General features: G+C 48.2%; 1 protein-coding gene across 5 annotated transcripts in view; it reads right to left on the bottom strand.

Moving 5' to 3' along the window:
* Positions 1-712: 712 nt before the first annotated feature.
* Positions 713-27,989, bottom strand: part of Fat2 (FAT atypical cadherin 2) — a 75,161-nt gene continuing 47,884 nt past the window's right edge. For all 5 annotated transcript variants that reach the window (XM_074057158.1, XM_074057160.1, XM_074057159.1 and 2 more), the window contains exons 13-24: positions 27,365-27,598; positions 25,124-25,507; positions 22,820-23,034; positions 21,769-21,906; positions 21,068-21,211; positions 19,040-19,237; positions 14,627-15,437; positions 11,628-11,773; positions 7,270-7,711; positions 5,602-5,755; positions 3,732-4,189; positions 713-2,663 (exon numbers count right to left, since the gene is read on the bottom strand). In XM_074057158.1, coding sequence (XP_073913259.1) covers positions 2,131-2,663; positions 3,732-4,189; positions 5,602-5,755; positions 7,270-7,711; positions 11,628-11,773; positions 14,627-15,437; positions 19,040-19,237; positions 21,068-21,211; positions 21,769-21,906; positions 22,820-23,034; positions 25,124-25,507; positions 27,365-27,598 — 3,857 coding nt within the window. In that variant the 3' untranslated portion in view covers positions 713-2,130. The remainder of the gene's footprint in view (positions 2,664-3,731; positions 4,190-5,601; positions 5,756-7,269; positions 7,712-11,627; positions 11,774-14,626; positions 15,438-19,039; positions 19,238-21,067; positions 21,212-21,768; positions 21,907-22,819; positions 23,035-25,123; positions 25,508-27,364; positions 27,599-27,989) is intronic.

Raw genomic sequence — 27,989 nt, 5'->3', positions numbered from 1 at the left:
AAGTGTACCACTCTGGTGAGGGATGTTGACAGATGCAGGGAGTTTGTAGGATATCCAATCATTCCATGAACCTAAGTCTAAAAAAACGAAAGACTGAATCATACCTGCTCAAGGCCACATTAATTAGTGTGCAACAGAGTCAGGCTTAGAATCAAGCCTGTCTAACCCCAAAACCACATACTGCTGGGGTGTCTCCCATAGATGCCTTCTCTGCCCAACTGGATTCAGGAATCCACAGCAGGGCTTTCTGTCTTGGGGTCAGCTGCGGAGTAGCAACCACTGGCTGCCTTTGGGCGCCAGGAGGACTGGCTTCCCGACAGTAAGTTGCCTCCCCACCCAGTGCACTGTTGTGTACAATGCTGGGGAACAGGAGTCCCAGTTCTTGGGCCCTGGGCAGGTGAACCTGCTGGTAATGGCCAGTTCCTCTGAGCCTCAGTTTTCTCAACCGCTGCAGACATTTGCATTGGAGTTGAAGACATTTTTCCCAAACAGTGTCCTGGGCCCCACCAGGGCTGTGACTTTGTGTGTCTGGGAAGAACTCAGGGTCTATGCTGGATTTAGGAATCACCACTTGATGATCTGTAAGATTTCTTCCAGCTCCCAAGTTCCATGAATCTGGTTTCCGAAGGGCCTATGTTCCCCTGACCCAACAAGAAACAGGCTAAGTGATGCCAAAAATAACAGTAGAAAAGATACTTTATTGTTAAAAAAAAAAAAAAAAAAAAAAAAAAGACTGACAAAACCACACAACCCACAATCACACGCACAGCCGCAAACCATTTGCACAAATTCACTCTCACCCACACAGCTCTCACAGTAGCCCTGTGGGTAAGCATCTCTGTGTCTCTTCCTTTTGACGTCTGTCTCCAGAAACAACACATATGAAAAGGCAGTGGACCGGAGAGGGACTGGCAGGGGTGGAGGGTTGAGGCCACTACTGGCCTCACTGACTTCCGGTCTCCACCACTCCCGGCTACATACATTCTACACATGTGTACACAATACTGTACATGGGTACCACATGTGTAGATGTGTGCCCACACTGACCCTCCATGCACAGGGCTGAGTCAGTGTAGGTAACACTTGATTGGCAGGCATCTGAGATGGAGGGGTAGGAACGGGTAGGAAAGGGCAGGGTGTCCAGCCTGGTCAGCTGCCTGCCTCTACCTGACCCTGGACAGGAGTTCTGAGTTCCTCGTGTCTAGAGAAGAAAAGTCCTTTTGGGAAAACTCGTCTAGACAGTAAGGTTGAAAAAGTGCCTAAGAATTTTTAAATGAACAGCTATTTCCTTCCTGCCTTTGCCCAAAAGTGCCTGGGAACTTGGGGTGAAGAACCCAGAGATCCATGAGGTCTGAATTCTTCAAAAGAGAAGGTTTAGGACTGCCCAAGATCGACAGGCCCTGGCTGGTAGAAAAGCATGTGATTTTAAGAGGTGGAGCACGTTCCTCTGAAGTTGGGCTACAGGAGCAGGACTTCCAGGAGACTGAGAGCCAAGTGATGCTCCTGGAGTCCTTGTTACCCCTGGCACCTAGCCCAGTGCCTGGCAGGGGCGGACGCTTGGCAAATACACAGTGAGTGTGCAAATGCACAGGCAGGTGCTCAGGTGGCTCTTGTACCTGCTACTCACCTCTCAGCCCCCCGGGAAGACACCATGTGGCCCTCCAGGGTCACGTGACCCTGGTTCTCGTCTCTGTAACCAATACAGTAGTTGCCTGTTGGGTACAAACCTGCCTGCCCCAAAATGGAGCTCCGTGCAGCTATAAGAATGCGGTCCAGTCAAGGTGACCCTGTAGTTCAGGCCTGTCTTCTGGGATGAAGAGGCTGTGGATCCAGGACTTAGCCTGCCTCTTACCCACCCCAGGAGACACATGTTTCTGATTTCCCAGGGTAACTGCTCAGTGCATCCCCTCTCTCCTGGGGCCCTGGTGCTGTTTTTGAAGCTCTACCCTCAGCTTCCCTCCATCGTCAGGGACCAGCTAGGGACCGGAAGAGCACATTTCAAGGGATGGTGGTCTGGGCTGGGTATGGGGGCTCCCCTGCTCTCCCAGCTGCACTCAACTCACTCCCTATGACACAGGAAGATGGTGCCAAGGCCTGGGCCTCTCACCTGCCTTCCTCGGGAACAGAGAGCTAGAACATGACTTCCTCACAGCTCCCGTAATCACTTTCTACCATATCTGAGCCCTCATAGTTGGGGGGAGCCCGGGGCTGGCCCCGGCCTGCAGGAGGCCCACCTGCCACCTCACAGTCAGCATACGAGGGCCCAGCCCTGCTGAGGCGCATACTCACTCCCTTGTAGCCCCCCTCTGCCAGGCAGGGCCCACCCCCTCCCTGCCGGAACTGCGAGTGATAGTAGCTGATGGCTGTGTACTCATTGAGACAGGGAGCGAGCAGGTGCTCCCGGGGGCTGGGGGGCCGTGGGGGTATCAGATCTTCCAGGTTCTGATTGCTGTAACGGGGTGGGAGGGGTGCCCGCTTGTTTTCCAGCTCCAGGGGGAAGGGGAAGCCCCCATAGAGGCCACTGGGCTCTGGCATCATGGCTGAGGCTGCACTGTGGTGAGGTGAGGGTGGCAGAGGACCCTGGGTCACTTCAGAACGCGGGTATTCCCAGTGTTCCTTCCTGGAGTACGTAGGGGGCCAGACTGTGGCTCGGCCTGGGTACACTGAAAGGAAACAGCATGACAGAGTGAGTTTCCCTGGTGAAGATTCCAGAAAGCCCTACAGCTACTATATATAACTTAGATGTGTTGGAGAGGGCCCAGGGAGCTGGCCTGTCTATGCGTATTATCTCTGGCATCCTATGTGGACATATAGAATCCAGTGGGACCAAGTTCAAGGCCAGAGGTTAACCCAAAGCCATCTTGCCAATCTCTGCTGCTGACCTGCAATTCTGTGAAAGAGGGAGGACAATGCAGAGCTCCGTGTGGCCCTCCCCCACCGCTGGACACAGCAACTCCCAAGACTCAACCAAGAACTTAATCTTAAAATTGATGGAAACAGACATAGTGTGGGCTTAGAGACGTTATGGTGTCTGTCATGGGGAGTGATGACATGTGACTTGGAAGAGGAGATCAGGAGTTCTTGGTCTTACACTGTCTCTGCCACTGAGAAGTTGGGTAAGTTAGAACAAGTCACTTCATCTTTATGGGCCCTAGTGATAAATACTGAAAACAAACAAACAAACAAACAAACAAAAAAACACTTGTAACCCCTGGGGAATATACCAGCTAAATATAAAGTGCTTTACAAATTCACCTCCTTTTGAACCAAACACAAGAGGGGGGTTAGTTCTCTCCTCTAGGTCAGCCAAGTCTGACTCAGTGGTACTGCACCCCCAGATTGGGCAACCAGAAACTTAGACCACTGCTTCTCTTTCCCATCCCAGAAAAACACAAATGTGCAGACATCCCCCTCTCACCCCTGGCATCCTACGCAATTCCATGCAGGGTCTACAAGTTTTCTGTATCGTGTTTTTCTATCAGTCCTACAGAGTGACTTGGAATTTAGAGGAGTAGGTCATGATGACACACAGTGAGCCACAGACTCTGGGTAGAGAGACCCACCATCTTCTCCAGCCCTAAGTGTACTGCAACCTTGAATATGTCCCCTCATGGCCCACACCCAGGGCTTAGATTGGATGGTGGCTATAAATACTTGTTCCTAAATGGTGTATTTAGGTCTCCCACCCCATTCCATTGTCCCAGAGGCTCAGGGTCTCTGGCTGTACTGACCCATCTCCTCGCCTGACCATGTTCTCTTAATGATGCCCTCATGGTCGGGTTGGGAGTGGACCGCAGCTGGTGGGAGCCTGGGAGGCACACTGCAGACCACTGGCCGTTGCTTAGAGCTGGGTCCAAAAGTGACAAGCTCACTCGGAACTGAGGTCTTGCTAGGCTCTACTTGGTTCAAGTTGTTGCAGGAGCTGGTGCTCAGGGGGTCAAGTTCAATGGCAGGCATGGCTTGAGTGTCAACACCAACACTCCTGGCCAGGAGGTCTGGGTCTTCCATGGCCACAGGCTTGTGAGACTTGCAGCGGCGGCAGTAGAGCAGAAGCCCAACGGTGGATACAAGGACGAACAGTATGACCACAAAGATAATCAGTAACTCCTGCTGTCCCCAGTCCCCTCTCTTGATCTCAGGAGTGACTAGGCAGTGTCCTTCTGAGCAGCCTCTTGCCTTCATTTCACATCTACAAAGACACGGAAGTATCAGGGAACCCAGTCATTGTATTGTCCTTTCCATGTCCCTTCTTATTAAGGTCTATGGGATAGAGGCCTTGCCCTCAAACCTACCTACTGTGTTCCACCAGAAGGGGGAGGGCTATCAAACACATCAACATCAGAACTTTGTGTCCTCCCCCAGTAAAGTGTGGATCTCAGCAGCACCTTCATTTGTGACCCTAAGGATCTGGGCATGTCTACTATTTTCCACCAATGAGACCTAGGCAGTGGCTATTCTCTCCACCAATGAGGTCAGATCCTGCTGCAGTGGAGGTATTGGGACATCCAGGTGTCCTCTAGCAAGGATGCCAGGGTCCCAGACACAAGTCAACAGTTCCCCAGTAATGGCAACCAGGCATCAATGCTACCAGGAGGTCACAGGAAGCCAACATGGTCCTGCACAGATTAGCTACCTTACACAGGATGGCTTGCTCAGAAAAAGCTCTAGAACCCATGTGACCTCTCAGGATCATCTTCAGCATGGCCAGTTTTATGCACTTTTGAGGAATACCGGAGATTTCCCCCACCCCATCTGAATCCAAAACACCACCAATGATTTGCTTTTGGGGATTAAATATTGTCTTCTCCAAACACCACTTCACAAAGCGTTATGAAGTGTCGTCCCAACACATCTGATGAGTAGCATTTCCTGCCGTAAAGCAGGGTAGGGAATGGGGTAGGAATAATGACGGTTGAGAAGAAGGGCTCAGATCATCTTGGGTAAGCCCTTTCCCTCTCTGGGCCTCAGTTTCCTCACTATAAAATAGTGGAATGACTACATGATTGGCTTTCCTACACAGGTGAATCACAAGGGGATTCCTTGGGAGTGTGGCAAAAAGATCCCAGGTGCATTCTTGGAAATTCAGATTCAGTCAGTCTAGGAGGGATCCAGAAGTCTGTATTTTTCCCAAGTCTCTCACATGATTGACTAGATCATGGCCAAAATCTATAGAATTCTAGGATGCTTCTCTTTCTCTTCCAACCCCACCACGCAGCACAGTGGAGGCAGTGGGGTCTGAGATACAGCAGTACCTGTAGTGAGTGGAATTGTCCCAGTGCAGAGCTCCCGTTTATTTTCAGACTTCAGCAAAGATCAGAACTTCTGGAGGAGCTTCTGAGAAGTGTGCCTTCCTGGACCCCACCCAGGAAGGTTCCGAATAGGGCTTGGGAAATCTGTCTCTTTAACAAGCACTTCCTTCCCCAGCCACTCAAAGTGCTTGGAGGGAGAAGCCTTGGCAAATGGAAAAGTCCTACAGCTCACATCTCTGGAGAACTTGGGACTCCCACTGGCCTCTCTAGAGGTCCAAGTGCAAAGGTCACTTGCTAATAGTGTCAGACCTAGGTTGAGAAGCCCATGCCAGGTGGTCTCTCCTGGGCTTACCTGTCACCAGTGTAGGGATGAGGGCAGTTACAGGAAACTCCTTCAGGGGAGGAGACACAAGTCCCCCCTTCCAGGCAAGGTACAGAAGTGCAGTTCTCCCTTCCGTGCTCACAGTGCCTCCCAGAGAAGGATGGGGGACAACTGCAGATGTAGCCTGGGAGAAAGACGAAGTGAGAGAGTGACCGGCTGGCAGTAAGGGCAGACCTTGGCATGTTTCAGACCTGGGTGTCATATTCAAGAACCACTCATAGACTGAGTGCCTGCTCTGTGACAAACTCCAGGCTGGGCTCTGGTACCCTGCTAACAGAAGCACTTGGTCCCTGTCCTGCAGCCATTTCCATTCCAGGAGAGAAAACAGGCATTGGAAGAAGAGCGACGGATGTATTAGTGATGGCAGTTGGCACTTATGTAGAGCTAGTCGCTGTTCTAAGATGCTCCATGGATTGGCTCACTGGATCCACTCAAGAACCCTGAGCTTAGTTACTGTCACTGTCCTTATCAGGGGCAGGTACAAGGAATGAAAGTTGAGGAAAGGAGACATGAGACTGCATGACATTGGCCCAAGGTCACACAGCTAGTAAATGGCAAAAGTAGGATTCAAATATAGACAGTTCCTTATAATATCAGTATCTCAGTAATTGTAATGAGATTTGTTTTGTTGAAGGGAAATGGTGGGGGCAGACTACCTTAGTCTAGGAACCAGGGAAATACTTCAGTTGAGACCTGAAGGATCAGCAGAAATTAGTCAGGCAAGAAGACAGAGGGGCAGAGGAAGGTGCTTCAGGCCGAGGAGAAGGGCACATGCAAAGGCTTGGAGGAGAGGGTGCAGCATGTTCATAAAACCTAGACCATACCAGGCTACCCAGGGCAGAGCAGGGATAGTGTGAGCTACTGGCCTGGAGGTGAAAGGACTAGAGCATCAGGCTGCACACACCACATGAGGGATTTGGACTTTGCCCTAAAAGCAGTGGGGGGAAAGGGCACTGGCGGGTTCTCACAGGAGAGCCGCATGCTCAGTCCTGTACTTTGTAAAGCTCACTTGGCTCCTGTTGGAAGACAGAATGTGGGGGAGAAGCTTGGGAAGAATGGAGCCACCAGCAAGGAGGTCCAATGAGCAGTGACAGGGGCATGAGTCAGAATGATAGCCTGGGGTGATGCAAAGGGATGGATTTGTTGGAGATTTTACAGGTAAAAATGGCAAAATATTACCCAAGTAAAAATCAGAAGAGAGGATAGTGTGCCCTATTTAGTCCTGTACAAACTGTGTATATGAATTCCCCCCGTGTGAGTGTGTGTGTGTGTGTGTGTGTGTGTGTGTGTGTGAGTGTGTGTGTGTGTGCAGGCAGGTTTGGAAAGAGATGAGCATGACGGTGTCCACTGCAATGTTGATGGAGATAAGAATTTTTTTTCAGGGGGTGCTTATACTTGCTAGGCAGGTACTTTAATCATTTGAGCCACACCCTGGCACCTTTTATGCTACAGTTACTTTTCAGATAGGATCTCTTAGAGCCCAACAGTCTGCCAAGCTGTAAAATTGAGCTGTGTACAGCTGTCTTCCCCCTGCCACATAGAGCTGTGGTGAGGGAACTTGCTTTGTCAACTCAAATGAAACATGACTGCCTTTGAAGAGCCTCCTGGGATAAACATTGGGGTTCCTCCCCACCTTACCTGCTCCGGGGGCCTGTGAGCACCTTCCACCATTAAGGCATGGGTTCTGGCTGCAGTCATCACTGTGCTGGCAGCACTGGCCAAGAGCCTGTCTCTCCAGTAAGCCCACTGTTGTCTTGCTGTGTCCCAGCAGCTCCAGCCTCTCTCCATTGACCATGACAACATCAAGGCAGCCATTGAAACCCTGGGAGACATTGGAGGAAGAATGCAAGGGGACAAGACCACCCAGCAAGAGGTATCTGTCAGGCCTCAGACCCCGGCAGTTCTCTGGGACAGCAAGGGAGGTGTTTTCTGTGCTGTCAACCAACAGGTGAACAGAAGTGTCCGTCTCCTTCAGCAGGACAGAGTGCCACTCTTGGTCATTCACATGATGCTGGGAGGAAAGGTTTCCATAGAAACCATGCGGACAGCGGTATTCCAGCTGGGGCACTCCACTGACCAGCTGCAAAGAGAACCCAGACAGCCATCAGCAAAGTCAAGAGGTCCTTGTAACCCTGCTAACAGGCTTCCCATCCAATGAATGCTGTTTGTATTTTTCTGGGGTGAGCGTCTGATGGTTTGCATTTGTTGAACATAAAACCTTCTGTCTTGTTTGGCCCTTACCACATTCCATGGGATGGTCTGGGTGACATCTTCGTTTCACAGATGAGGAAACTGAGGCTCAAGAGGCCTTATGATCAGGACACTGTATTTCTGACTCTCCTTTATGGGCCTGTCTGGGGTTCACACTCTTGAGAACCTGAGCTTCAGGGACTCAAAACACCTTCCCCTCACTTCAGTTCCTTATTCTGCACTTCAGCAGCTCTCAATGTGAGACCTTTTCAGGTGAGTCACAAGGGAGACTGTTCACAATAATCCTAGGATGTTATTGACCTTGTTTTGCCCGTGTCTGCTCACAAGCATAGAGTGGACTTTTCCAGGTGAATACAGAAGTAGACGTGAGGAGTCAGCTATCATCTATTAAGCCAGATAGAAATGAGTTTTGCAAGAATGTAGAACAATGTCACTCCCCCCTTTTAAATTTTGGAAAATGTAATTATTTTTCTTAAAAATACGATATTTATGTTTACAGGTAATGAGTTTCTTTTTATTTTTAAATGAGTTAACTATTTTATTTACATTTTTGTTTTGTTTTTGAGACATGATCTCCCTATGTACCCAGGATGGTCTCAGATTCATGATCCTTCTGCCTTTCCCTCTTGAGTGCTGGGATTATAGGCATCTACAACCATGCCTGACTTAGTAATAAGTATTTCAAAGTACTGAGAATGGTGACAATTATAACTCACATGAACAAAACTTCTCTAGGATCCTCAATACTTTTTTTAGAATGTAAAAAGTTCTGAAATTTAAAAGTCTGACAGCCACTGGTTTAGAACATTTTAACTCACTTCAGTCCTAAGAAGTAGGCATGCTTTTGCCCAAACAGTTTTCTGTTCAGTTTGGGCTAGGTAGTTTTCTTTGCGTAAGATTTGAAGTTCTAGCCCAGTGTTTCCTATAAGTTATCTATTTATATACTACCTCTCTGATTTGTCCTAGGTTGAATACTATCTATATCTGTATTTATTTAAAAGGAAACGAGATCATTATGGTAAATAGAAAACCCATATCCCTTTCCATCAAGGAAAGGAAAGACAAGAATAAATACAACTCCAACAGACATTGCAATTTAGTCATTCCTTTCACCCATCTGGGATTGCCACACCACATTGTCTCTCACCTCTGTAATGTCCTTGCAGCTTAAATTTCACAACCACTCCTTTCATATACTCTCAACTTCCTGTCTCTCTCTTACTTCGTAGAAGTCACTTGGCAAACCCACAGCTGTGGTAAAATCCAACTCTCCACTTGTTCTCTACAGACATGGAGCTGAACGTGGCTGGAGAAAAACATCCAGCTTTGCCTACGGCCTCCCTTTAACTCCATGATCATGAGCCTCAAGTGAGGCTGTCACCCAGTAATCAAGCCTTCCTAAGACCATTCACTCTCCCAGATGACAGGTCATGGCTTTTCTCCCCTCAGGCCCCTCCCCCCCATTCTCTGTCTCAGCTGATGACCTTACTTCCTGCTGAAGCTTCAGGTGGGCACTGGCAGGCACTCTGACCACATCTGTCCCCTTTGACTAAAACCCATCCCTCCAATGATGCATTAGACCCCACACACACTCCCTCAAAGACCAGGCTATCTTGACTTCTTTCTCTTTCCTACATCTTTGTTTTATTCATTATCTACTGTATCACCCCAATATGCATACCAGCATACTGTTAATTGTTCTACTCTTTAAAAAAATCAGTTGTCCTAACTTGGAATCAGTTTTCTTTTCATTTCCATTTGCAACAAAAATGTACTCACATCTGGAACTACACTGAAGTCACTGGGCTCAGGTGTTCAAAGGTCTCTCTCTATTGGCAAATCCAACAATATTATCACTCCTCAACTTACTTGGCTCTCAGTGGCATATTACCCAGCTCACCGTTGCTTCCTTCTTTTATTTCTTTATTTTTTGTGCTGGGAATGGAATCCCACGCACATACTGGGCAAGCGCTCTACCACCGAGCTACATCTCCAGCTCACTGCTTCTGTCTGATATGTGTTCTTCATTTGGCTTCCTGGACACAATACTCTTGGTTTTCCTTCATCATCCCTGGTTGCTCATTTTCAGTCTGCTTTGTTGGATCCTGCTTTCCACCCGGACCTCTTCATGTTGCTGTGTCTTGAGGATTTATCTTTGGTCCACTGTTTGATCTACACTCCTTAGTAATCTCATCCAGCCTCCTGGCTTTCAATAATAAATACAGGCTGAAGACTCCCAGGTCTCTATCTCCAGAACAGACCTCTCTCACAACACTAGACTGGTTTGTCCAGCTCCTCCTGGAGGTCTGACAGGCATCTCAGACTCACACTCCAAACTGAGTTCCCAATCTCCCCTCATGCCTACTCCATCCACATCCCTCCCTGGGTCTGTTGGCAGCAACTTCATCCTTACATTGGCTCAGGCCAAAATTTTACCCCTCGTGTTTCTCCCCCACTCATTCAGTTCACTAAGAAAGGCTGTTGACTTTATCTTCAAGATCTTTCTGGAATCTGACATCTTCTTCCTAGTTCCAATAGCCTTCCCTGGTCTCCACAGCCATTCTCTTTCTACCCCAAATCATTGCCAGAGCCTCCTGGCTGGGTCTCTCTGCTTCTATCCTTGTTCTTCTAAAGTCTATTCTCAACCCAGAAGCCATGGTGACCCTTTTACAGTATGTCAGATCATGGCAATCTCTGCTCAAAACCTTTTGATACCATCCATTTGCTTAGAATGAAAGCCAGCATCCTTACAACGGCTTCCAGAACCTTCCTAGATATGCCCCATCCCAGTTCATCTCTGACCTCAACTCCTCCTACTGCTGCCCCTTGCTCACTTCACCAGAGCCATGTGGAAAGCTGGGCTGTTGCTTAAACATGCTAAGCATTCTTCTGTCAACGGCTTTTGTGTTGCTGTTCCCTCTAACTGTTCCCACGATGGCCTGGCTGAATCCCTTACTCCAGGCATTGCCTCAATAAAACCTTCCCTGATCAGCTTACCTAAAACTGCAACCACCCCCCACCCAACCCCTCTTAACGCTCCACCTTTGCCTACAGGACATTCAAATCAAGTGTATAACCTCCTTGTTTTTATGTTGTTGCCAGTCTCCCCCCTACAGAGTAAAAGCTCCAATAGGGAGTTTTGTCTCATTCACTGATGCGACCCATGCACCTACAACAGTGCCTGTCACCCGGTAGAGATGCCCAATTGACATGTGTTGAATGGATTAAAATCTAACTAGCTGCTGAAGTTAGCTTTCTCTTTGTCACAATGGGAGAATGGCACAAGTGACAGAAGTATTAAATCAGGCAGGCAAACTGAGACTTTGTAAGGGACATCATCAGAAACACTGAAGACTATTTAAAGGAAATTCATTTTTCCTCCATGTAACTCTTGTGACTTTATACCTAGTTTGCCATCTTAAGTGTTCCCAGTGGTAGTCAGTCTCCACTCCTTGGGAAATGTTAGCTTTTTACTCAATGACAGTTTTGCAATACCAGGGCTGGATAGACTTGCCCATCTCTTTCTGTGTTCTGGAGACTCTCTCTTACCTCACAGGGCAAGCAGCCCCACCCTTGGATGTTTAGACCATATTTCTCCAAGTAGAGTAGTGGTGTGATCCTGGATAAGGTAGTTCCATATTCAGGCCCAATTGTTACACCTAGCAATCCTGACAGCCATGCAGGGATTCCTTGTCAGGTATGAGCTTCTAGAACATCCTCATGCCACCCCCAGCTCCCCAGTTTGGGACACCCATATGAAGCCTCTCAGCCTGGCAGTGCCTTACCTTCAGGGAAATGGATGCTGTGTCATTAATGACCAAGAGAATGGCCTGTGGCTGCAGTGTTTTCAGGTAGAAATGGATGCGCCATTTCTGAGCCTCTGGGGGCCTATACCTCATGTAGCTTTGACCGCTGAACCTGGTGGCAGTACCTACAAAAGCAATCAGAGGTGTCACCACCACTCAAGTGCCACAGAGCTCTTGGACTGACTTCGTCTCATTCAATCCTTGGGTGGCAACCAGGGTCACTGATCACATTTTCCACCTGATAAAACTAGGCTGAGATAGGGTAGAGGAGTCCCTTTTCCAAGGCTGCCCAGCTAGACAGGGGCCTTTACCTGGCACACCTTCTTCTGGCCAAGGACCCACCCTTAGGTCCCAGCCTAAACAAAGAGCATAAAGTCAAGTCAGGAATGGAATCAATTAAGTGTGAATCAAAAACTTTATACTACAATTTCCATGTATTATTATTTTGGGCAGTACTGGGGCTTGAACTCCAGGCCTCGCACTTGCTAGATAGGTGCTCTATCACCTGAGCCAGTCCAGTAGCCCTTTTCTGTGATGGGTTTTTTTGAGATAGGATCTTGAGAACTATTTGCCTGGGTTGGCTTCAAACCAAGATCTCCTGAGTAGCTAGGATTACAGGCATGAGCCACTGGCTGCCCAGCTTCATGGTATTTTTGGAATCACCTGAGGTAGGAGGAGGTGGGGTTGGAGAGTATTTTGCAGGTATGTGGAATTTCAGAACCACAAGATTTTGCCTCCTTATACGAGCAGGATTGAAATCATTTGAGGGACTTCCTAAGTGGAATGACACTGAGAGGTCAAGAGCAAAGAGAGTTAGTGATAGATCGTGTGGCCCAAATCTCAGTAAAGTCCTCCTTAGCCACTCCTGATGCATGGCTGCAGAGTAAGGATCTGAGAGTGCCCCCAAGCCAGAGTTCCTCCAATTTGTTTGCCCTCAGGACACTCTTCCATGGTCATCCTTGGAAAGAGCATTCTGAAGAACTCCCTTGGGGAAATGCTGTGCTAGATCAAGCACTGCCCTCCCCAGATTTTTAGAAACGCACCCCCCCCACATGAGAGAGTTCAGCCATTACATTGCGAATCACTGACAGCGCAGCAGCTGTCAGTGGAAAGGATGAATTGTACAGGCTCCAGACACCTGGGGAGGAAGAACCGTTGAAGAGAAAGGATAAAGGCCAAAAGGAGAAAAAGGAAGAACCAGATAGCTGGAGGCACAAGGTCCAAAGACTCCATCACACCCAAAGTGTAAAACACTCTGACACTGGCACTGGGCATCGCCAGATGCGATCCTGAGATGATCCAAGAATTTCCAACCCTGGCCAAATACCAAGATTGGCAGTTACAGAATCCCAGGCTTTTCCCTCTGAAAGTCTGATGCAGACATTCTGGGTGGCATTTGAAATCTATATTTTAAAAATCATCCATGATGGTGTAGTGACTAGAAAGGTGCCCGAGGGAGGCTTCTGAATTGGTGGTCATATTCTGATTCCTGATTTGGCTGCTGGTTACTCACAAAACTCTCCCCAAGGGATTCTAGTGAGCAGCAAGCCTATCTAGGTTTCTCAGATTAACCTGGCTTCAAATTAAATGTCAATTGCAGAACTTTCCCAAGACAGTCTCAATTTAAAAACTTCAGTACAACACCCCAAAACAGGCATCTCTGAACACACACTCCCCCAGGCAATTTTGCACAATGTCGGGTTTTAGAACTTTTGCTGTCTGGTGTCAAGATGTCAAGAGAGATCTTTCAGCCACCACAGCTTTCGCTACAGCAGGTCTCAGAGAGGCCATAGAGGAGAGCTCCTTTCCCACTAAGTGTGGCCCACCCAGTCTAACTCCCTGGAGAAAGTCCACAAATCTGAGAATCTCCCTGGTGCCAGCTGAGTGAACCCATAAAGGGTACACCAGGCAGGTAGGGGGCAATAGTGATCTAAAGGTGATGTCACCTTTGCCAATGCTGACCTGCTCCATGGCATGGGTCTTATCGCCAGGGGTGCTGAGTGGATCTGTTAGAAAACTGTCCTTCTGGAGAGTTTAGGGAAGAGTTTAGGCTGAGATGTGAATACTAGGACTTCACTCCAGTGAAGCTGCCTCCAGGCAGCTCAGTTTCAGGCCAAGCAATACATAACCCAACCTCAGTTTCAACTATAGATGGGGCTAATGACCTGACTTAGGGTAGGTGACATGCATACAGGGCCTAGCTGGCTCCTTATAGCACCAACTGCTGCCATGTGAGTGACAGTCACCACTGGTCCTGGGCTTTTTTTGGCCAGTCATGGATTAGGTGGTTACATATCTATTATGTAATTTGCTCCCCAAACCAACTCCAGGAGGCAGATGTCATTACTTTTTCTATTTTATAGTTGGGTAACTGAAGCTCAAAGGATTTGGACAACCCACCCAGAGCGAGTGATGATGGATGCCAGTTTCTGGAGACTGTAGAAAGTTCTAGAAGGCCCCTCAAAGACCGGAGCACGCCCATACCAGCCACGTTCTCTGTGGGCTGCAGACTGGACGGGTGGTTGCTGGCTTGCTGGTAATGACGGAGTGAGAGTTTAAACCTATGCTAAGTCTAAATCTCGAGCTTATACCCAGCAGGCTGTGGTACTAACAGTAGTGGCACTGGTTACTCATGCGTTCTGAGCACTTTCTCTGTGTCAGGCTCTTCTCAGAGGGCACCTGATCATATTATCAGGGTAATTCTCCTGTCACCTAGCTAGCAAGTGGTGGAGCTGGGATTTGAACAGTCTATCCTCTGAGTCATGATATTAACCTGCCTATTGTACTCCTACTGTTCTTTTCAAAACTCCAGAAAGTGGCCAGAAATTGGATGTTATTCCATGAGGCCACTCCCTGTGTTATGGTGGTCTGTGGCTCTTAGCCTGATTGAAACCTCCCTTGGACTGTCCCACAGAGCCTGGGTGGGATCCCCACACTTAGGTGGGCAGGCAGAGCCCCCCGTGTTGGTTGTTCCTCACCATTGCAGGAGCAGTTCCTCTCCAGGCGGTGCCGTGGTGTTAGGATGCTAAGCCTGGCCGTGCTGTACGTGGGCCCAACCTTGGGGTCCAGGTGCACGGTCTCTTGGCAGGCTTGGGGCTGGCACTTCGGCCCTTGGCAGGGCACCACAGGCATGGCTGACCTCATCTGAATTCCTACTGAGTGCTCCATATCCTTTGTTAACTGAGTGATGATGGACGCCAGCTCCTGGAGGCTGTAGAAGGTCCCAGAACGTCCCTCAAAGACCAGGAGCACGTCCACACCAGCCACGTCCTCGGCGGGCTGCAGACTGGCCAGGTGGATGTCGGCTCGCTTCATGTCCAGCTTGTTGCTGAGGAAGCGCTGCAGGTTCCGCCAGTGGTCGCTCACCAGCTCCTCTGGGGTGAGCTGGTGGAAGCACATCCACACAGCCTGCTGCAGAGCCTCCCGCCCCATGTGCCACACGTGGACATGGACCCCAGCAGTGGTGGCGAAAGTCCCATCGCTGACTGTGACGTTGAACGAGTAGCGGCCATGAGGCAGTCCCTGGGCAGCGACAATCTTGCCATCAGCTGCGCCCACGGAGAAGCGCCTGCCTAGGGTCTCCTCTCCTGCCAGACTGTAAGTCAGTGTGTCCTGAGGGTCTCGGTCTGTCGCGTGGATTTTACCCACCATGCCACCCTGGAACTGTTCCTCCCCGATGGTGATGAAGATCTCCAATGGGAGGGCAGAGGGTGGGTAACGGCTCTGCTCCGTGACGTGGACTCTGACCGGTGCTGAAGATGACAGGGGAGGGATACCACTGTCTGATGCCTGTGGGCAAAAGAGACACTGCTGTTACCCAGCAGAACTGCGGCACCTCTGCCCAACTGAGGTTGGTCCCCTGAGGAACCGTATTTCTGTGCCCCATGTCCACCTGAGGGCAGCCTCAGCGTATTGATAAACTTGAAAACAAAAAGTATGTCCAACTTCGGAAGCATAGGTTTTACAGATAATGGAAGGGCGTTATATGGCACCCCATCGGGTAAGCGCCTCAACCTCCCCATCTGACATACTTCTGAGCCTCTCCTAAATCCCTCCGGCCACTCGTCTGGGCCTCCTTTCCTCTCCAGATCCCCACCCCTTGCCCTTCCCCTCTCTTGTCCTCTCCCCTCTCTTGTCCTCTCCCTTCTCTTTCCCCCTTCCCTCTTTTGTCCCCCTCCCCTCTCTTTCCTAGCAAGCACAGGCTGTCTCTTAGCAATTCTATGACACATCATTCATGGCGCCCTGCCTGATCTGAGAAAATTCTTTTTGGGATTCCCTTTGCTATGCCATTGAAATGGGAGCGGGGATTTATTCTTTGGGTCAGTCAGCAAACACATTTTGAGGGCCTTCTATGCGTGCCTCTGTGATTGGGAGAATGGGAGAACAAACAGTCTACCAAACAGGCAAAAGAATGTCTCACTCAGGTAAAGTGCTGTGAAGGAAATAAAGGAGCAATGTGACAAGAGAGAGATCTGATTTAGGTCGGGTGGAAGGGAGGCATCTCTGAGGGCTGACATTTAGGCTGAGTCCAGGGGGATGGAAAGAGGTGACAGAGGAAGGGGACAGCAAGGGGTGGGGAAGAATGTGGCCTGCTCCACACAATAGAAAGGAGAAGTGAGGGTACAGGACAGGGGGCTGTGGTGAGCTGGAGGGAGAAGGGTGAGGGGGGAAGCACAGTCTGGATTTTATGTCAGAGGATCGAAAAGCCGTTGAAGGCTTTAAGCAAGGGGGCATGACCTCGTTAAGTGGGAAAATGAGCTGAAACCAGAAATGTGTTTTCCTTTCACGACTTCCTGCCTTGCAACTTTTTGCCTGACTTAGAAGGACAAAATGTTTCTTTTCCTCAGTGATATTATCACTTTCTCAGCTATCAACAAGGGGCTCCACCATTCCCTCTGGTAATACCTTGTTCAAGTCCACTCCAACACTGCACAAGAGAGTTGTAAAATGACACCTGCTACTGGAAATTAGGCCTAATGCTGGAGAGAGGTCAGTAGCAGCAATAATTAACACTGCTCCTGATTATAATGTATAGCTAACATTAACTGCAACGATAATCCATCCTATTACCAAGTATAAAATATAGATGACATTAACCGAGTATAAACCAAGTGCCAGTCACTTTTTAATGCTTTACATCTTTCTTATGACATAGGGACCACTAAGTCTCCCATTTTACAAAAAAGTATACAAAGCCTTGAGGAGGTCAAGTAACTTGCCCAAGGTCACATAACAGATGAAGCCAGAGCACAGGCCACAGTTTGTTTTTGTTTGCTGTCCTCTGTTGCCTCCTAGTGGATAGAAGTGGAAATTACAGGGTAAAGATATAGATGCTCATAGCTCTATCTGGACCTGGCCCTGAGCCTGAGTCTGGGAACACAGGGGTTAGGAAGCTGTTCTCTCTCTTTTCTTCCTAGGCAATCACATTCATGCATTTGCTTTAGGACTATCTCATTAGCCCACAGTTTTCCTTTGAGCTGCTGATTTCCATCCCCAAGTAATCATTGGACATTTCCCCTTACCTAATTTTACCCCAAACCTGTCCTGCCTCCCATGCTCCCCCGGTCTTTCCACAGTCATAGATCCAGTCTTTGCTGGAGCCAGCAATTTGAAAGTTTTCCTGATTCTTCTCTCTCTCTCTCTTTTGTATCCCCACATCCAATCCATCACCAACACCTGTCTATTTACATGCAAAATCTGTCCCAAATTTGTCTACTTTGTGCATCTCACCATCGTGTCAAGGTCCCAGCACCACTCTCTCCAGCGTGGATGACTTTTCACTGTCCTCCCTCATCCGCTGTCTATGGAGTTTCAGAGTGAGTCTCCTGAGACACATTCTCTGTTTGATATTCCCTTCCCTGTGCTTAGATTAGAAAGAATCCTGACATGCCACCAATACTTAGAATTAAGATGAATATATGATCTAGTTTGCCAAAGGCAGCTTGGATTTTTATGTGTTATGGACCAGTTATCATCACAACACTTAGTGTTTGTGTTCCCACCAAATTTATGTATTGAAATCTAATACATTACCAACATAATGGTAATTGGAGGTGGGCCCTTTGGGAAATAATAAGATCTTGAGGTTGAGTCCTCATGAAGAGGACTAAGTCCTTTATAAGAAGAGTCCAGACAATTTGTTTGATGTGTTTCTGCCATGAGCAGTTTGGAAGAGGTCCCTCGCCAGAAGCTGACCATGTTTGCTCTGATCTTGGACTTCTGGCATCCAGAATTGTAAGAAATAAATGTCTGTTTTTAAGCCACCTGGTCTATGGTATTCTGCGAGAGCAGCCAAAAGGACTGACCCAGTGCCTTTCTCTCTCCAATGGGTAAGACTGTGTAATGCAGTCCCATGCAATGAGGCCCCCACGATCTACCTGACCTCATTCCACCAGTGCTTCCCATTATCTAACTGCCACAACCACACCATCGGTCACTTCATACTCTTTCCCAACTTGAGACTTGCTCATCTGTTCTTCCTGCCTGGAACCCTGTCCTGCCCACTTTTCACTTAGGTGGCTCCTCAGGTCTCCCCTCAAACGTCAGCTGTGTGATAAATACACGTATCTCCTGAGCCTTGTGGATCTCCCATCACTCTATTTCTTTATCTTAATTTGTAGGATGTTATTTCTTATACGTTCATTGTCTATCTCCATGATTAGACTTGAAAGCCCACAGGGACAGGAACCATCCCCTTCTTGTCCTCTGCTGTATTCCTAGCATAGGTCCTGCATGTGGTAGGTGTTTAATAAATGCTTGTTGAGAGACTGAGCAGCTGAATGGATGGTTGGGCAAATGACTGCATCATCCCAGGCAGAAGTCCACAGAACAGCAGGATCCACTGGACTTGAGACTTCGGAGAGGGATATGGGGGAAGGAAGTGAGGGAGGAATGTTTGGCCACTATGTTGACTGCTTTCTCAGGTAATTCCCATACAGCCCATGACAGTGTCATGGCAATCCCACACACATGCATACGCTTGCTCCTTTGGCCCCACTTGGATTCTGTGAAGTAGTCTTGTCAGCACCTGCAGTCCCAAAAGCCCTTCTTGCCAAATCCAAGGAGTTAGAGCAAGAATGATGGGCTCTGCCCGGGCACAGTGCTGGGATTAAGTATTTGGGTGCTGGGGCCAGAGGCCTTGGGTTGGAAGTAACCCAACTCTACCACTTATTAACAGTGCTTTAAGCCAGACACTTTATCTCAGCGTGCCTCAGTTTCTCATCTGTAACATAGGTAGTCACTGTACCTGCCTTAAAGAGCGTGATGAGGATTTAATGCAACTGTGAAGCCCCAACCCAGGCCCCAACACACACTTTTTCTAGTGACACTTGCCAGCATGTGTACTGTCCCCACCACACCACCGCACCACCAGGGGCCCACACCCATCTCACCTCAATCTGAAGCTGGTACCATTGCTGGACCCTCCTGCTCAGGACTGCTTTGGTCACCAGCCACCCATCTGGAGTCACTCGGAAGACAGAGTTAGGGTTCCCCTTGGTGATTCGGAATGAGTAAGGGGGGCCATTCTCAGGAGAGTCGGGGTCACTCAGGATCAGCTGCAGGACTTTACTGCCAATTGGGGAGTTCTCCTGAGATGAGAGCGACAGGAAACCAAAGAGCACAATGAGTCCCCATCCCTCCTCTCTGGTACCAGCTGACCATCCTTCATTCTGCCTGCCTTTGAGTTGTTGGTTTCTCAGCCTGGAACAGATGCTCCTGTGTGCAGCATTGGGTCTTAGAAGCAAAGGCCACTGGGGCAGAAGGGTTCTCAGGGGCCAAAGGTCAAACCCTTTGTCCTACAGAGGGGCACTCCCCCAAGGTCACACAGATTAGACACGTGGGAAATTTATAATTTTCAGCATAACTGCGAGTTTATGAATGGGCTCCCATTTAGAGGGCCAATGCTATACCCATCTGACGAGCAAATTTCAAGATGATTAGGAATTTAACTTAAAAAAATTGATTCCTAGCCATTATTTCAGCCTTTGTTCTGTAACCTGGAAATTCAGTGTGCTCTAATGCACTGTGGTTAATTGTCTTTTTTGGTACCACAATCTTATCTCCAAACAGAATCTAGTGGACAGAAACTGACAGTTGTTTCTCCAACACAGTATTTCTTCCTTTCTTAGAAAACCCAACTTTTGTTCAGGAATAAAGTGGCACTACCATCAGAAAAGATGTGCCGCCCTTATGGGGAGATGGATAAGGATTGGGCCAAGTCAGTTATAATCTTATGATTCTCTGTGCCAGTTGCTGGTTTAAGGGTGAATATGTAATCCAATCTGACCATTGGAGAATTCTAGCAGGTGGGGTTTCTGAAAAGTATCCTTTGATTAAGAACAACAACAAAAAAGGCTCAGATCCTTCAAAAGAAGTCCCCTTCTATCTGCCTTTGAAGATGATTAAGCAAGGATGTGATGCTGAAACTGCAGCAGCTATTTTGCAGCCATGAGGGAGAAGGGGAAGGAATTTCAAAGCCATAATACCATTTTTCTACAGAAACGACCAATTCTGGAATGGGATTTTTCACCATCTAACTGCTTGTTATATGTTATATGAAACATATGTGACTCAATCAACTTTTAGTCAGGTAATCTATTATTGTAGCCAAAGCATTCTAACGTATATTTGTAACATACGAAGCAAGCACAAGTGGAACAAGCTGAGGAAACACACAGTACAACTTAGAGCCCTGCCCTCTTCCCCACTTCCTCACCTCCCTCACCACTTATGACCTTGACAGTTCCTATGGAATCCCAAGGCCCTCTTTTTATTATTATTATTATTTTTTTTTTTGGCAGCACTGGGGTTTGAATTCAGTGTTCATGCTTGTTAGTCAGGAGCTCTATTGCTTGAGCCACGCCTCCAGTCCTTTTTATTCTGGTTATTTTGGAGATAGGGGCTCGCTTTTTGTTCAGGCTGGCCTGAACCTCCATCCTCCAGTTCTCAGCCTCCTGTGTAGCTTAGGATGACAGTGTGTGCCACTTTGTCCAGCTGTGGGTTAAGATAGGATCTTTTGAACTGTTTGTCCAGGTTGGACTCAAACTGAGATCCTTCTGATCTCAGCCTCCCAAGTAGTTAGGATTACAGGCATGAACCATAGTGCCCAGCTCCGAGGCCCTCTTTAAATCCTATTTGCAAACCAAGGGTTTGTGGAAATAGCGTGGGATGCGGAGAACCCCCTGGGATAAGTCCCGGGCTTGCCATACTCTAGCTGTGGCATGTTTCCACACCTCCAGTTTTTAATCTGTGAAGTGGGTACCAACTACTTCACATGGCACATCCCATGATCCACAGCTCCCTTCAGCTGTCTCGCAAGATTACAGCCATCTGGGTGAATGGACATGACGGGAGCATCTCCTGCAAGGAGGGAAAGGCAAGGAAGATGGACTCAGGGTGCCCTGGAGGGTCCAGCTCACCTGGACAGTGGTGCTATAGTTGAGCTGGAAGAATCTTGGTGGGTTGTCATTGACGTCAACCACCTGGATGCCAACATCAGTGTCCTCATGCAGTGGGGGCTGCCCGCTATCTGTGGCTCGGAGTCTCAAGGAGTAGCTGGGTGTCTGTCGCAAGATGCCCAGTTCAGAGAGTTAGCAACAAGGCCCCTCATGTCTGCCCCCTGACTCACTGCTCACGTTTCCAGAAAACTAAGGTGAAGACACCACTCTATGCTTCCCCCCACTGCCCACCCACAGAATTGGAGGGCTCAGGCTCCAGAGTCAGATAGGAAGAGTGTGATTCCAGCCCAACCACGCGCTGGCCGTGAGAACTTGGGAGGGGGTTAAGCTTAATGAGGTATAATGTCAGGATCCAATTTCTGGGATTATTTGACGATCTAATGGCATAATGCATAAAAAGCCAAGTGCCTGACACACACAAGTGATAACCAATGGTAGCTGTCCCTGGGAGGATCCAGTGATCCCTGGTCCATTGTGAGAAGTGGCCTGAGCTTTTCTTCGGAAGGGGAAGGGTAGTTCTGCTCCTGCCTCTGCCCTCACAGAGCAACACAGAGCAAATAAGAGGAGATGCTCTGAGCATTTGGGTGGTGTGTTGACTGCAACACCTCCTCTGTATGGTGTCTGCTCTGATGAGCTCAGACTGGTCCCCTCCCACGGCTTACCTGTTCCCAGTCCAGGGTCTTAGCCACCTGCAGCTCCCCCTTCTTGGGGTGGATGCTGAAGTGTCCGAGCTGATTCCCTCCTACCAGGCTATAGGTAATGTTACTGTTTAGGGGTCCATCCTCATCAATTGCCGACACCTGCAGTGGGGGAGGGGGATGGTGAATGGAGGCACAAGAAGGATAAGAAAGGAATGGCACGTGGCCCTAGGAGTATAGGGGGTACAGATGTGCCCTGCCCCTATGTCTGCCACTGGATGGTAGTCCTTGCACCAAGGAGTCTCCTGTAGCCCTCGGCATGCATGCATTCATTTGTCACTCACTCAGCGACAGGGAGCTAGGGCCTTCCTAGGAGGCTTGGAGTGAGGAATGTGTCAGAATGTGTAATGATGGTTTTATGGGTGATTATAATTAGGGGCAAAGTATTAGTAGTCTCATAAAAGCATAGAAGACATTCCACTGGGTAAATTAGAAAAGGATTTAGGAAGCCTTGAAGGATGAGGACAGAATATTCCAGGCAGAGGACACCATATGTACCCAGAGGTGTGAGAATGCAGAAGATGTTTGGGGAAAGGTACATCTTCCTGTGTGGTTGGGGAGCAGAAGGAGAAGACCAGAAGGCAGGATGGAGAGGGGTCATGGAGAACTGAATATGGGCATACTCCATGGAACGAGGAGTGAGTGCATATTCAAATGCAAACAGGTATTGTTTGATGTCCCCTCAGTCCCTGTCCACCATGCACTGGCATTCCATGTCACTCACTGTGATGAGACCCTGCTCAGGCTCCTGAGCCTCTGGAAGAACTCTGGGGTCTGTCTGTTCCTTGCTTTCCTCTCAAACCTTGCCTACCCCTGCCATTCTGTCAGAACCCAACCCCATCAAATGGCTCTGATACCTTTGGTCATGAAAGGTGGTTTGGCCGACTAGCTACAAATCAAAGTCTACAGTGTATTGATTTGATAAACTAATCCTTGCTTATGGATGACCGGGGACAGGGGTGCGAGAACACACCCCAGAGTCACACCCACAAAGAGCAAAGCTTTGGATCCTTACTGTGAGGATGGTGTCACCCACAATGGCATTCTCTAAGACTCTGGCACCATACAGATCCTGGGTGAATCTGGGACGGTGTTCGTTGACATCAGTGACGTTGACTACAATGGTGGTCACGTCACTGAGGGAGGAAGAGCCCTTCCGGCTGCACTCTATGGATAGGAAGTACTTGGGATTTGTCTCAAAGTCCAGACTTCTGTTGACGTATAGGATCCCTGAAGAAACAAGAGGCAGTGGGAGTGAGGAAGCAGCTGGAACCACAAGGGCAGGGACTGATGTGACCCCCTGGAAACCACCCCCTCCAGAGGATGCAGCTCAGTGTCTTGGAGAGATGGGTCCCTTCCATCTTCATCTTCATCCAGCTCACTTCCCTCTTTGCTGTCCCCTTCTCTCTCTTCCACCACTTCTTATTTTCCATATCATTCCCAAGGCCATGTTTTCCTCATTTGTTTCTGTGACATTTCATTTAAATCCTCAATGCTAAATTGATCTCATTTCCATCTACAATGGTGGGATCAGGTTAACAACATCTGAACTCACTATCCATCTAACGTCAGAAAAAAGAGCCAGCGAGCCTTCGTGTGCCTCCCAACTTGATGCAAATATCACAGCATTGTCTATGAAGCATCGTTGAGCAAATGCTGTTGACTTGACTTGACCAAGGCCTTTGGTCTAAAGGTCATTCATGGGAAAGATGACAGTATACAGCCAGCCAATCAAAAATATGAAAAATTCTGGATTGGTGGAAGGGCTCATGTGATAAAGCATGAGGCCATGAGTTCAAACCCCAGTACCTCCAAAAAAAAAGAAAAAAGAAAAATTCTACTAGACACCTGACTCAAATGGCCTCATTAAATAAATGGTAGAAGGAAATAAAGACTGAGAAGGGAATGTTAGCAATTAAAAGAGATGAGAGATACTGCACATCAACCAAATGCAATATGTAGACCTTTGGGGATATTGACAAAGCAACTTCACAAACACATTGAGATAATCCTAGCAACTGTTTGGTTGAGAATTAGATGATAATGAGGAATGATTATCTTTTAATGCCAGGCATGATGGTGCCCATCTGTAATCCCAGCACTTGAGAGGTAGAGGCAGGCAGATCATGTGTTTAAGGACAGCCTTGGCTACATAGAGAGACCCTGTCTCAAAACACACATTTACAAGTGAAATGATATGAAGACCAGGATTCATTTTGAAATAGCTCAACAGGGACGTGTTGATAGAAGGAGTAAACTCTCATGTTCTACCTCACGATAGGGTAGCTAGAGTTCACAACAGTGGAGATAGATTTCAAAATAACTGCAAGAGTCCAAAGGTTCCCAACACATGGAAGTGATCAGTGTTGAGAGAATTGAAATGCTAATTACTCTGATTCAATCATTAAACATCATGTACACATATGGAGTTATCATATTCCACCCTGGAAATATGTACATGTCATGTGCCAATTTAAAATCTTTAAAAATAAACTAACTATTGGGGTTTGAGCTCAGGCCTGTAGCTTGTTAGGCAGGTGGACATTCCCAGACCATTTTTGCTTTAGTTATTTTTCACATAGGGTCTCGAAGTTTCGCCTGGGCTAACATGCCTCCTTGTAGCTAGGATAACAGGCACAAGCCACCATACCTGGCTTGTCGGGTTGAGAACTTTGCCAGTGCTGCTTCTAACAGTGATCTTCCAGAGCTCTGCTTCTTGAGTAACTGGGATTACAGGCACGTGTTGTCACACCTGGCATATTCTGTGTCTTATATCTTTAAAAATGCTACAATAAAACCTTGTTTTTAAAACATTGCTCAGTGAAAAGGTGGCTGTGTTGGGAGGTAGAGCACCATTTGGGACAAGCGGGGAGGACTCTGTGTAAGATGTAGCATTAGGTCCTTCCATGAGTATCTGTGAGTCTGACTTTTATGCTCCATGGCTAAGAGGGGAGGAGGGAGGTGGTTTTCTAGTTCCTGCTCTCCTCCTGATAATAAGGGGAAATTCAGGGGCTGTGGGGGTGAATGTAGATTCCAGCATATGCTTGGGGACTCTACAGCCAAAAAAGGAGGAGTCCTCAGCCTCCTGGGGCTGGGACTGAGCTGAGACCAGGAAGCCACCAACTGAGGGAGGAGTGGATCACTGAGGAGCCTGGGCACAGAGTCCAGAATGGGGACATGGAGGAGTAAGTGAGATTCCTGCATAAGCTGGCTCTAAGGTGGAAGAAGAGACTTGGTACCTGGGGGAGATGCAGGAGCAGAGAGAAGATGGGTCTGCTGAGAAAGGAGGCTGTGCGGGGCAGACACCCCGCCGTCTCACCTGTGCGAGTGTCCAGGCGGAACCTGCCCTGCTCGTTGCCGCCCAGGATGCGGTAGCCGGTCTTCTCGGCCCCGGGACGCGTGAGGGCCGCCAGCTGCAGCACCTCGGTGCCCATCGGGGCGTCCTCGCGCACCTGCACACTGTGCTCGGTGTTCAGGAACACAGGCAGGTAGTCTTCGAGGCCCACCACCGAAACGGAGACGGAGCCCAGAGTGGACAACGGTATCGGGGTGCCCAGGTCGGAGGCGCGGACGGTGAGCTCCAGCGCTGCCTGTGGCCTGACCTGCAGGGGCTTCTCCAGCCGAATCACGCCCGAGGTGGCATCGATGGAGAACTGGCCGTCTGCAGAATCCGTCAGAGAGTAAACCACCTGGGCGTTGGCACCTGTAGGGGAGACCAAAGGCGTGATTCGTCCCCAGGGTTTCCCAGCCATCCCGTCTGCAACCAGCCATGCAGGGTCTGGGAGGGGCTCCTCAGAAAGGCTGAGGAGTTCATGGTACTCGGGGAGTGACAGTCTCTCAAACAGGGGCTCTTAACTGGTGGGTCCAAGGCCTCATGGAAAGGTTCTGGGTGAGAGGGTGGTGATCTAGTTGGCAAAGATACTGCACCATCTGCAAATATTATGTGGAGATTAGGTTTCAATATCAACTTATCAATGAAAATTGCGCAAAATAAAACCACCTGCAGTGAGTTCCTTGGTTATGATGGAACAGTTAGTTGTTTCCTGATTGTGGTGTCAGTTACACAAATCTATACATGGGATTGTATTGCACAGAACTATATACACACACACACACACACACACACACACACACACAATCTGGTGGAATCAGAATAAAGCCCATAGTGTAGTCAGCAGTAAGGTACCAATGTTAATTTTCTGACTTTATATTATCTGTATGCAGTTATGAAGATGTTGCACCCAGGGAAGCTGGGTGAAGAGTGCTCTCTCCGTGCTGTGGGTCATTCCAGCTCTGATGTATTCTGGATCTATTCTATCAAATACACACACACACACACACGTGCACATACATATGCATTTCCCAGGTCCAGCCACTCTGCCTTTGCACTGATTATTTGCCCTCCCTAGAGCCCTGCATCTTTCCAAAATCTCTCACCTCCTTCAATGCCATGCTAATATCTAGGAAGTATTACATTTATTCCACTGGTGTCAAACAATGCAGAGTGTTTTGGTCCCACTTTTATCACTGTCATCATCACCATCGTCCCATGTTGATCTGACTGCTTTCAAGGTTATGTTCACTCTACCTGAATTATAAAATTTGGCTCAGAAAAATTGGACCACAATGACTATTTCTTGATGGCAGAAGCTCTAATCGGCACAATATGGAACAGATACTTCTTGATGAATCCAACATGCTTCGTGCTATGGTTTGAATGTGTCTCCCAAAAGTTCATGTGTTGGCAACTCGGGCCTTTAATTTATATGTTAACAGTGTTTGTAGTGGAGCCTTTGGGAGGGAATTGATATTAGATGATGTCATGAAGGTGAGCCCCCATGATGACATTAGTAGCTCTAAAAAGAACAAGAGAGACCCCAGCTAGCATGCTTGCTCTTTCACCATGTGATGCCCTACACCACACTTGAGGCAGCAGGAAGGCCCTCACCAAACGCTGAGTTGACACTTGCATGGTGCTCTTGAACTTCCCAGCCTCCCCGAGCCAAATAAAGCCCTACTCTTGATAAATGACTCAGTCCGTGGGCCTCAGCTACAGCAACAGAAAATGGACGGAGACACCTTGTAAATGTTAAAAGGAAAAGAAACCCCAATGAAAAAGTCATTAAAATGTAAAATACTGAAAGTGGTTCAATTCAACTGTATAGAAACTGTTCAACGAATGGAGTTAGTGCCAGAAATTCCTTTATTAGTGTAAATCAATCAGAGTTGAATTCTGATTGCTATATTTCTGATTGTTGTATTCAAAGTAACTGTGAAAAAAAATGGCAAAATTGAAAATCTTCCAGGTCTAAGTAGCAGGGGAGAAACAAAGAGGCTGAAATGCCTTGTACCTGCCTCAAAAGACTGCTGAAGTCACTTGACACATGGCACTTAGTTGTACAGTTGTGGACAAGCATTTCCCACTTTTAAGCACCCATGGATCCTAAAGAAGGGTCAGTCCTTACTAGTCCCAGAGAGATACAGAAAGAGCCAAGCCCTCACCCCAGATGGAGTTAATGGCAGAACGGTGGGAGTGGCCGCTAGTCCTTCACAGACTCACCTTGGTCAGGGTCCCGGGCAAATACCACAGCCACAGGGGTCTTAACTGTGGTGTTGTCAAAGACAGCCACAGCACAGTGGCTGGGGAAGAACCGTGGGGCATTGTCATTCACGTCCTCCACGTGGAGAGTCACATCTGCCTGGCATGATCGGCCACCTCCATCTGTTGCCTTGGCAACAAGGTTGTACACATCCTTCTTCTCTCGGTCTAGGGCTATGAGTGTGGTCAGCTCCCCTGCAGAGAAATGATAGAAGCTGAGCTCCCACTAGGGGACATCACCCCAGCACAGGCCCTCTAGACATCCCCAGGAAACAATTGTAACCAGAGTTTGTCACAACAAAAAGGGTTAAGTACTGGGGGTATGCAGTAAGGAAAGCCCAGCCTGTATCTTCCAGCACCTACCTGACTTCCTAATTCTCCCAAACACACTCCAGAACTTTATCACCAATTTAAGGTCATTTATCATCAAGTTAAGGTCAGTTGTATACAAATGGATCCATTTTTAAAGGACAATAGGCAACTTCTAACATACTAAATGTATATGTGTGTATATATATACACACACACACATACATATGTATTATATATACATTTTTATATATTTTATATAAAAATCTGTATTTGC

Source organism: Castor canadensis, chromosome 16 (assembly GCF_047511655.1).
Source record: "Castor canadensis chromosome 16, mCasCan1.hap1v2, whole genome shotgun sequence".
NCBI lineage: Eukaryota > Metazoa > Chordata > Mammalia > Rodentia > Castoridae > Castor > Castor canadensis.
Note: the sequence above shows the minus strand (reverse complement) of the source record. Positions and strands in the feature narration are given on the sequence as shown.